Genomic DNA, 11,952 nt, shown 5'->3' with positions numbered 1-11,952 from the left:
GCGATTCCTAGCATCCCATATGGTCCACCGAGCACCTCCAGGAGTAATTCCTGAGTGCAGAGCCAGGAGTAACCCCTGTGCATAGCTGGGTGTGACCCATAAACCAAAAAGAAAAAAAAAATAGCTCCAGTTGTATCACCCCATTCAAAACTTTAGAATTTCATGATCGTGCAGTTCTACACTACTGATATACCTTGAGTAGCACACCACATTGGATCGGGATATGAATTAGAGGCAATCAATATAGCACTGTCTTGTCTGTCTTCTCGTTGTTCATCGATTTGCTCAAGTGGGCACCAGTAACGTCTCCAGTGTGAGACTTGTTGTTACTGTTCTTGGCATATCAAATATGACACGAGTAGCTTGCCAGGCTCTGCGGTTGGGGGGATACTCTCGGTAGCTTGCCAAACTCTTAGAGAGGGACAGAAAAATTGAACTCGGGTCGGCTGCATGCAAGGCAAATGCCCTACCAGCTGTGCTATGGCTCCAGTCCCAATTAATATAGATAAAAAAATATTAGGACACGAGGCTCAACATGTAACAACATGTTAGTAATCTCTTAACAAGACCTTAATGGCTTTAAGTTGAGATAAAAAAATTACACATTTTCTTTTAAAGAAACATTTTTTTTCATCTTTAGTGAATTATTCATAATAACGAACACAAAATATATTATTTCGAGACTGCTGTTGGGTCAAGTATGGTTGGTGGATGGGAAAAATAAAATAATGGTTGTGGGATGGTATAATGGTGGTAGGATCGGTGTTGGAACATTGAATGAAATAGATCATTGTGAACAACTTTATAAAAATAAAATTAAAAACAGACATCCAATAAAAGAGTTGCTTAATAAAACAGTTGTAATAGAGATGACCTCTGGTAGTTTGCCAGCTAATCTTATAGGTCAGATATAAAAAACACTAGTATGGTTGAATGATTGTAACTTTTGTACCCGTGCTTTCTCTCTTGACCTGTGTTTTATTTCTGCATCCGCCATGATGGTTTCCTCTGGTTTGTTTTCTACAGGGACAAGTTGATGATTAGGGCCATGGTTAGTTCTGCTCAGGTTAACTAACTTCTATCTTCCTGTCACTGAATGTCCCAACTGAAATGAAATTGTATGTCCCGAGTCCTGTGATGGCTGGGGATGCATTGCTTGCTATTTTGGCTTTTTATGAATGGGAAAAACATGATGCCTACAGGAAAACTGGTGGCAATATTACTGTCCAGGTTCTCTAAGCCCTGGCTGGGGCTTCTGGTGGCTGGGTGGGAGCTAGCACCAGGAATCCAATGGGGCTGCAGGGCCAGGCCTGTGTTTGGAAAAGGTGGGAGTGCAAGGAATGGGTGTCCACCTGAATCCGGGTCAGTATTGCCACTGAGAAGGTTTGGGGGATTCACGACCCCTCCACTGCCTATCAAATCCCAAGAACTGTCCTTAGCAGGGGCCAACTCAGTCATAGCTTCATCTAAAGAGAGAGCTAGAAAGCCTCTGCTGAGGCCTTAGTGCCATCTCCCCTTGAGCTGGGTAGCAAGCTGGCCAGGGTCCTGTGGGAGGGAAGCAGCCAAGCTTGAACATCACTTGAACATCACCAGGGAGAGTCATGGGAGCAGAGCCAAGAGTCAGCCCGGAGCACTCCTGGGTGAGAAACGAAAACAAAAATGAGAAAATAGACTGCATTTTAATTGTTTCAAATTAGGGCCCCTGAATAGAATCCAACTGAAAGACTGAATATCTTACACAAATTTTTAAACGAACTAGTTTAATTCTTCAGAGACAGAGATTGGGGAGGCAGGTGCAAAGGAGTGGCCAAGAAGTTAGTAGGCTTCGACCATGTTCCACAGAGGGAGACATTTCATAGCAGCATGAATCCAACCACTGACAGTCTTGATTATTTTTCTATTTACCTCTCAATGAAAAGGGCATTACACTTAAAAACACAGCCAGGAGGATTCCCTGTCAATGAGTCTTTACTTGTAGTTTTCTCTTTAAAATGCTCCATCGATGTAAGTAAAGCATGTTTTCAAGAAAAAAATGACAACTGTATATTTCTCTTAGTATTTAAACCATAAATTTGGTTAGAGTGCTGCATTCTTTATAAATAAGAAAGTGATTTTTTTATAATATCTGAAGGTAAGCTATACTTTATCCACAGTGTTTTTTATAATTTAACAGTAATTACTCTTTTAATAATTTAAAATATGTTTTTTGTGTATTCAAGTGTAGTTATTATTCTTATAATTATTGTTATTATTATTTTGGTGTTTGGATAATACCTGGTGGTCCTTAAGGTGCTGCTCCTGATTCAGTGCTCCAGGGCACTCCTGCTGGTGCTTAGGGACCCCCGTTCATGTAGAATTCAAGGTAAGGTCTCCTGTGTGGAAAGACTATGCTCAGCTTGATCCCCTGCCCGTTGTGTAGTTGTGAATTATAATAGATATTTAAGGAAAGCATCATGGATCTTCCTTCCTAAAAGATTTGTTTTTAAGATAAATCTTCTGGATTTGAAATAATCAGACTATAACTATAAATTATCATTTTATTTATTATTATAGTATGTGAAGTTTACAATGGACAATAACTGAAAATCAACTTGCCTTTGTAGAGAGTTCCCTGTTCCTTGGTTTATTGTTATTATTCCAAATATTCAAAATAATATTGAGCATCGAATACATTACAGGACCCACTGAGTTCTGATTGCGATCATGTGTTCAAGCATGTACTGTTGAATTTGAAGTTTCAGGGTCACATATAGCTTCTTAATCATGAGAAAGGGTTTTAAAACGCCTGTTAATTTTTCTAGAACAATGAAAAATCTGAATTAAAATAGTGCCTGCTTCTTTCATAATTTTACAATAAAGGAAACACAGGTGATATTACTAACAGTATAAATAATAGAGGCAATAGTAGACAGTGTCAAAAAACTAGGTCTTTTTTGTCTCTATAGATGGGCAGAGCATGTTTAAACTTAAAGACTTTGCTTTCTGTTAGTAGTAGAATGTTTAATGAAAAACAAATTCAGCAACCCATGGTAGAATTTCTAATGTCCTATTTATTATTAACATAGAAAATATATCAAGTTAAGATAATAAAGTAGGGAAATAGAGCTATCTTTTTTTGGGGGGGGTCACACCTGGCGATACACAGGGATTACTCCTGGCTCTACACTCAGGAATCACTCCTGGCGGTGCTCAGGGGACCATATGGGATGCTGGGATTTGAACCCGGGTCGGCAGCGTGCAAGGCAAACGCTCTACCCGCTGTGCTATTGCTCCAGTCCCAATAAAGCTATCTTTGAGGATGCATTATTTATCAAGTAGACCCAAAGTCATATAACAACATTTGCTTTTATTTACATTTTCTAAAGAAATTTCTGGTTCCCTAATTTACTAAAAATAAGAATATAATACAAATTGAATAAAAAATATAAATAAGTATCTAAAATATCTGTGTCTTTTTAAAATCTGAAAACTACAATATTTTGCATTCATTGACCTTTTATCAAAAATCTGAGATTATTGCCAAATTTTTAATCGGTCTATTTTTCTTTCTTCTAGTTTGGGTAAATATACTTTAGGGCTAGATCAAAGATGCATAAAATAAAAAAACACAGGAGATCAAACGTGAGAGTGAAAATGATGATAAATATAGGAAATAATAACTATATAAACATGTCTAATATATATAGAACTGTTGGCTTTAAGCCAAGCTATTTACAGAAACTGAAAATTTACTTCTCAAAACTCATTGAGCCTCATAATAATTTTTATTGGATATATTTTTCAATAAAGAACATTCAACTTTTCCAGATACCAGAACTTAAATTATTTCCACTTTAAGTCTGGTAATGCCATATTCTCTTGTCTATGAGTACTTTAGTAATTAGAACATGATTTCTTAACTCAGTGGGAAATCATCTGCAGATATTCATTGTCCAACATACATACACCACTCACACACAAAAGCACAGGGCTATCAATTGAAATGACTTAAGGACATAAGGACTCCTTTCAACTGGAGTAGATTTTTGTTATCTTTCCCTAAAAGTAAAACTTAATCTGGGATGCCTCAGGTATCCCTCATACCACAAGGTCCAAACACCCATTATATTCTAGAATCCTAATATTGAAACAAGGGACTGGTTGGTGATACATGCCTAAGGGACTGCCAGAGTCCCTGGGCACCGAATGGGAGCACTCTCCCTGAAAAGTAAAAGTAATATAATGAGTCTATTTTCTATTATAGCTTACAATGTGTGAGAGTACATAGACATTTGCTAATACATGGTTTGGAAGTCCTGCAACACCCTGACATTTCCTTGACATAGATCTTGTATGGGATGCCTGGTTAATCTGACTCCACCATCAGTCTGTAATCTCTGAGATGACCCCAAATAAGCTCATAGCATTTACCACCAGCACCCTTGGTTTTGAACACACATTGACTTTAGCATGTACTTAGTATTAATCTACCATAAACTATGATGTGTAGTGCAAATTCCCTGTGGATTCACTGTCTGATATATTCATTAAACATAGCCAGCTCACTGAAAATACAGTTCTCCTCTGCTGCACCTGTTTCTCCATATGATGTCATTTCAGAAGGACACATGCGTATATGAAAAGAGTGATAGAAAAATCTAAATATATTTGGAAGACGTAAAATGGCTAATACCTACTAAAATGTGTAAAGAGGAGAAAGAAAAGGACTACAGAGACAGAAATAGGAGTTGGCAAGAGAATAGAGGCCAAGGAAGCCAGTTTCTATTTATGCATCTCATGATCAAATTGAACATAGACCGGGTTTTTATTTCATTATCATCACTTTTGAGTCATCAGTAGAATCACAACAAAGGGCAGCTCATAGTTTCTTATTTGGTAGTACATCTCATTTTATACTAAGATCATAATAGATAATTTACTCAAATTAGACAGATGAAAAAAGGACTTGTTATAAATGGTTTCATTTATTTGGCACTTGTGAGATGAATAAGAATTTGTTCTTTCAAAGGTAGAAAGAGAGCTTTTATTTAGCAGGAATCCAAGATGAATCTGGACTCTGAAAAGTAGGTGAACTTTCTAGAATCACAGCACTGTATCTTTCATCAGGTGGAATTTAAATATAGTGGAAAAACTATATTTCAATCAGAAAGAGGCTAGGAAGGCTGGATATGAACCACAAAAAGAGGATAATGTATATTATTCACAAAATTTTCCATTTACTGTAGCACTATAGCACTCTTGTACCATTGCCATCAATTTGCTCAAGCAGGTACCAGTAATATCTCCATTGTGATACCTGATGTTACTGTTTTTGGCATATCAAATAAGCCATGGGTAGCTTGCCAGGCTCTGCCATGCGGATGGTATAGTCTCGGTAGCTTGCCGGACACTCCGAGAGGGATGGAGGAATCTAACAGAGTCAGCCACATGCGAGGCAAACACCCTACCCACTGTGCTATCGCTCCAGTCTTTTACTACCATTAAAAATGCGTATATTAAAACTTTGTTTTTTTTTTAGAAACCTTTATTTGAGGTAGTAAAATGGCATAAAAGGCCTTTGTTACATTTCAATATTGTGTTTTGGTTTTATAGAGTATTGAACTGGAATTTTATTACAAAGAATAGATAACAAACCTGGAAATACGACCCTTGTCAGCACATTAAATCTCATGTGTTCAGTGTGTCACATTCTGCATCCCAGAAGAGGATTAATGTAACTTCAAATAATTCAAATACTTTTGTCATAGATGGAATCCACAGGACAATACCCAGCATGGGAAAATGTTTCGACCGTGGTGAATTTCATTCTTCTTGGTTTTTCAGATGATCCTAAACTTCAGGGATTTCTTTTTTGGGTGATTTTGATTATGTACACCACCATTTTGATGGGCAATAGTCTCATCATTATAATAACCAAGATTGACGCTTCCCTCCAGTCCCCCATGTATTTTTTCCTCGGCAATTTTTCTTTTTTGGAAATGTGTTATGTATCAGTGACTGCTCCCAGATTATTAGCAGATCTTCACAGACAAACCAGAAGTATTTCCTTTGCTGCCTGTGCTGTTCAAATGTATTTCTTCCTGATCTTTGGAGCTACTGAGTGCTTTATTCTCACCGTCATGGCTTATGACAGGTATGTGGCCATTTGCAACCCCTTGCTATACCATCTCATCATGAACAATAGACTGTGCCTTCAACTGGCAACTGTGTGTTGGGTCAGTCCCATTCCAGTGCATGCTGGGTTCACGTATCACATGTTCTCTCTGTCCTTCTGTGGCTCGAATCAGCTGAATCATTTCTTCTGTGACATACCACCAGTAATTCAGCGAGTCTGTGGGGACATATTTATGACTCAGATGCTGATTTATATCATTGCTCTTCTTGTCGTCACCATTCCCTTTTTACTGATACTGAGCTCATATGTGAATATTATCTCCACTATCCTGAAATTGCCATCAGCTACTGGGAGAGCCAAGGCCTTCTCGACTTGCTCTTCTCACCTGACGATTGTGATTTTATTCTTCGGATCAGGCATCATTGTATACTTAAAACCAATATCCAGACCCACCAAGGAGTTGGAAAAGATATTTTCCCTTATATATTCCATTGTCATACCCATGTTTAATCCCTTGATATATTGTCTGAGAAACAAAGATGTTTTGGTGGCACTGAGGAAATTCCTATTGAAATGCAATGACTCAAAGACATAACATTTTGTACTTACTAGGGTTATTTTTATATCTATTTCTATTCAATTAAAACTCAATCACGAGTCTTAACTGATATCTCATCTTTTTTTATCTCACTTGAAATAAATTCTGTTGTCGGTTTTCAGAAACCATTTTATCCCAAATTTCAAACCAATGTATGGATATATTTAGAATAAATTGGATCATTAATGGTGTCCTTACTCTTAAGATTCCAGCATAGATTTTTAAATTATGTTCTATAAAGAATTATTTTTTATCCATTTTAAATATTTGTTCAAAATAAATATATAAAATTAGTATCACTGTATCACTGTCATCCAGTTGTTAATCGGTTTTCTTTACCAGGCACTAGTAACAGTCTCCATTCCTTCTAGTCCTGAGATTTTAGCAGCCTCTCTTTACTCCTCCTTTCCAACTGTGCCTCATCGGAGGCACTTTCAAGGTCAGAAATTAAATATTTATAAGCATACCCACAAAAGCAAGGAGCCCTCTATTGGTACATAGAATTTAAGGAGATAAGGACTTTTTATTCTTGAAATATATTTCCATTGTCTTTTATTTGTTTATGTTAGTTTGCGGTGGGTGGACACACACAGCATTGATTGCTCAGGGCTTTTCCTGGCTCTATACACAGGAATTAACCCTGGTGGTGCTGGGGGGAACATAAGGGATGCCCAGGATTCAACCTGGATCAGTTCTGTGTACACCCAGCATCTTTCCTGCTGTACTATTGCTCTAGTCTCACATTAGAGAATGTTTGGAGGATTTAGTGGAAACCATAAAAGTACAACAAAAAAGAGACCAAACATATTTTATCTATCACAGCTAATTTTTGAAGATGTTTTCAGGGTAGTTTTCGTTGCAGTTAGCATTCTGAATGATTCTTCATTAAAAATAAATTTAGGGTCTATAGGATATATTTAGACTGTAATATGGAAATGCTTTATTAGAAAATACATTTAGAATGTATATAATATGTATAGACTGTAACTTGAGAATGTTTAGACTGCATTTTATCCATAAAATGCTCCATTCACTGCATTTTCAAAGTGTGTATTAAAACTGCACATGTATTCAAAACATGGACTGAAGCGATAGCACAGCATGTAGGGCTTGGATACTTGCACATGGCCGACCTGGGTGCAATTCCTCCATCCCTCTGGTGGGGGAAGCCCTGCTAGCTGCCAAGAGTATCTCACCTGCAGGTCAGAGCCAGGCAAGCTACGCCTGGAGTATTCCATATGCCCAAAACAATAGCAACAAGTCTCACAATGGAGACATTACTGGTGTCCTCTTGGGAAAATTGATAAACAATGGGACGATAATGCTACAGTGCTATTCAAAACATGTATTCTATGCATACAAGATGTATATATTTTAAATTTTCATATAGTTCATATATGTTCAGAATCTTCTTCTTGAGGTAGGAAAAGACAAACAAGGCATATTTGAATTTTGTTTGACATCAGTGTGAGACTTCCGATCATATTCCTTTAGCACTTTTTTCTTTTTCTTGCCCAACCACCTAATAAAATGATTACATAATTACTCTTAAATGTCTAAACTTTTTAACATAAGTAGGACTGCAAAAACTGGTATCAGGAGACAAGATAGAATTGAAGATATAGCAAAAATCTTATTTAATAATTTCACATTCTAAGCGTCCAACAAACATAAGTATTTCTATGATGCATGATTATTTTCTTTTTTGTTTTTTTTGTGTCAAAACCGGCGATACACAGGGGTTATTCCTGGCTTTGCACTCCAGAATTAGTCCTGGCAGTGCTCAGGGGACCATATGGGATGCTGGGAATCGAACCCGGTCGACCATGTGCAAGGCAAACTGCCTACCCACTGTACTATCACTCCAGCCCCTGATGCATGATTCTTAATGAAACGTGGTAGAGGGAAATTATGTTTCCTTTGCTGCGGTTCAGTGTTGTCTTTCAGTGTTGTTTGTGTTTCTTGCCCACCAGTCAGTGGCCTGGGTTGAAGTAGAACTGCAGTGCTGTCTGTCGACCACCTTTTCTTGGTCATGGCAGGGAAGCAGAAAACCAAATGTGAAGGAATCAAATAAACATTTTCATTGGAAGTTGTTAGGCAGGAAAACAAAAAAAGTAGTTAGAGACGGCTGGATCAAAAGTACAGTGGGTATCACCAGGAGTAATTCCTGAAGCAAAGCTAAAGGTATCTTCAAAGATGACACTCGACTTAGCAATCAAGTAGAAACAGAGATAAACAAATGGGACTATATTAAACTAAGAAGGTTCTGCACCACAAAAGACACAGTGACCAGAAAACAAAGGCAATCTATAGAATGGGAAAGGATATTCATCCAATACCCATCTGACAAGGGGTTGATATCAAGGGTATATAAGGCACTGGTTGAACTCTACAAGAAGAAAACATCTAGCCCCATCAGAAAATGGGGTGAAGAAATAAATAGAAATTTTCTGAAGGAGGAAATACAAATGACCAATAGGCACATGAAAAAATGTTCTGCATCACTAATCATCAGAGAGATTCAGATCAAAATAACTATGAGATACCACCTCACACCACAGAAACTGACACACATCCAAAAGAACAAAAGAAACTGCTGTTGGTGTGGATGTGGGGAGAAAGGGACCCTCCTACACTGCTGGTGGGAATGCCGACTGGTTCAACCCTTTTGGAAAACAATATGGTCGCTCCTCAAAAAACTAGAAATTGAACTCCCATTTGATCCAGCAATACCACTTCTGGGAATATATCCCAGAGAGGCAAAAAAGTATAGTCGAAATGACATCTGCAGTTGTATGTTCATCACAGCACTGTTTACAATAGCCAGAATCTGGAGAAACTCTGAGTGCCCAAGAACAGATGGCTGGTTAGAAAAACTTTGGTACTTCTACACAAAGGAATACTATGCAGCTCTCAGAAAGGACAAAGTCATGAACTTTGCATATAAGTGGATTAACATGGAAAGTATCATGCTAAGTGAAATGAGTCAGAAACAGAGAGACAGACATGGAAAGATTGCACTCATCTGTGGAATATAAAATAACAGAGTAGGAGACTAACACCCAAGAATAGCAGAAATAAGTACCAGATTTGCTCCATGGCTTGGAAGCCAGCCTCACATGCTGGGGGAAAAGGCAGTTCAGATAGAGAAGGGAACGCCAAGTAAAGTGTGGTGGGAGGACCCGCTCGGGATGGGAGAGGCATGCACGGAGCAGACTATAGACTGGACACAATGGCCATGCAATACCTCCATTGCTAACCACAACACCCAAAAGGAGAGAGAACAAAAGGGATTGTCTTGCCACAGAGGTGTGATGTGGGGGAGGGAAATGGGATGGGGGTTCGGAGGGATGCTGGTGTCATCAGTGGTGAAGCGGCACTGGTACTCGGGATGGGAGAGGCATGCACGGAGCAGACTATAGACTGGACACAATGGCCATGCAATACCTCCATTGCTAACCACAACACCCAAAAGGAGAGAGAGAACAAAAGGGACTGTCTTGCCACAAGAGGATGGGTACTCAAGCAGTGTACAACTGAACCACAAGCACGAAAACATGTAAATTTGTATATGTACCCTCTCGGTGATTCATTAATAAATGAATAAATTAATTAAAAATAAGAATGAAATAAAATAAATAAAGTCTGGAACTCTACTTGTTCACTTAAGCCATATGGAGTGTCTGGTTGGCCACATACTAGGCAAGTACCCTGCCCTCTGTGCCATCTCCCCAACCCTTCTTACAAACTCTCATAAGGCCTTATGTGATCCTATTGGGCATTTCTGGATTTCATTTACATAAGAGTGCACAAATCATCACGCAAATAAATCTCTATAAAGGTGAATGTGACCTGAAGAATTGTCCCCCAAACATTCCATACTCCTATTTGTATATGCAATCTGATTGGTCTTTCCAATGGCATGACTGCAAAGGTCATAACCAATCAGACAGCAGAAACTAGCAACAGAGATAGGTTATGTACATAAACACAGAGGAGGGAAAGAGACGCGATGGAGGTAGAGAAGAGAAATAGTGGTCATGTGAATGGCAAACAGTGAGCAGAGTGAGAAGGATGACAATCAAGACTGCTGCCCTTGGAATCTGACCTCACATGTTAGGGGAAAAGGCAGCTCAGATAGAGAAGGGAATACCAAATGGAAGATGTCGGGAGGACCCAGTCAGGTTGGAAGATGCAAACTGAAAGTAGACTATAGACAGAACACGATGGCCACTCAATACCTCTATCGCAAACTACAACACCCAAAAGGAGAGAGAACAAAGGGAATTGCCCTGCCACAGAGGCCGGTTGGGGTTGTGGGGGATGGCGTGGGTTTGGTGAGAGGGATACTGGGATCATTGGTGTAGATGAATGGGTACTGGTGGAGGGATGGGTAAATGATCACTGTTTGAGTAAAATAAAACAAAAAGGTTCATAAGTTTGTAACTGTACATCACAGTGATTCTCTAATGAAAATTTTTGAAAAAAGACTGCTGTCCTGGCCGTGGAGTTTCCCATTTCTGTTCCTATGTCTGCAATCTGTGGAGATCCACCTGAGTTCTAATTTTAAGTGCTGGCTATTAAATCTCCAGGCTCTCATGGAGTCAAGGATGGGAGACTTCCCTACATCCTCCTGTTCTTCCAGGAACCTGGGAATAATGCCCATAAACTGCTTCTGGTGCCATATAAGCTCATTAACAAGCCATGATCCAGAGACTCATAAATAAGTCTCAGAAGAGATCAAAAAGCTGCAGAGATGCCTCCAGACCCACGCCAGGCTGAGTCTCATCCAAGACACCCTGAAGAGGGGCAGGTGATCTCATGACTCACCAAAATCAGAGCTCTGGCAGCCAAAAATCTCCATAACACAATTGCCACTGGGCTCACGGCTAGACTCCACAGACTCAGGAATAAATCTGTTGAAAATTTCAGGTATACAGGTTTTATAGGCTGGAGCTACCGAGAGTATCTTGCCCACATGGCAGAGCCTGGCAAGATACCCATGGCATATTCAATATGACAAAAACAGTAACAACAAGTCTCACAATGGACATGTTCCTGGTGCCTGCTCGAGCAAATCGATGAGCAACGGGATGACAGTGATACAGTGATACAGGTTTTATGAACAAACTCGACAGGGTCTCACAGAGTCAGGAATGGGCAACATCCTGCTATCTCCCTGTTCTTCAAGGGGTCTGGCAGTCATGCCCATGAACTACATCTGGCATCATATAAACTC

General features: G+C 39.1%; 1 protein-coding gene across 1 annotated transcript; it reads left to right on the top strand.

Annotated features, from left to right (window-relative positions):
- The first annotated feature begins 5,747 nt into the window (after window positions 1–5,747).
- On the top strand, window positions 5,748–6,710 carry LOC129406010 (olfactory receptor 10AG1-like). The gene has a single exon (XM_055143749.1). It carries the CDS (start codon window positions 5,748–5,750, stop codon window positions 6,708–6,710), a length of 963 nt encoding a protein of 320 aa, XP_054999724.1.
- The last annotated feature ends 5,242 nt before the right edge of the window (window positions 6,711–11,952 follow it).

The sequence above is a fragment of the Sorex araneus genome, chromosome 6 (genome assembly GCF_027595985.1).
Source record: "Sorex araneus isolate mSorAra2 chromosome 6, mSorAra2.pri, whole genome shotgun sequence".
In the NCBI taxonomy this organism is placed as follows: Eukaryota; Metazoa; Chordata; class Mammalia; order Eulipotyphla; family Soricidae; genus Sorex; species Sorex araneus.
Note: the sequence above shows the minus strand (reverse complement) of the source record. Positions and strands in the feature narration are given on the sequence as shown.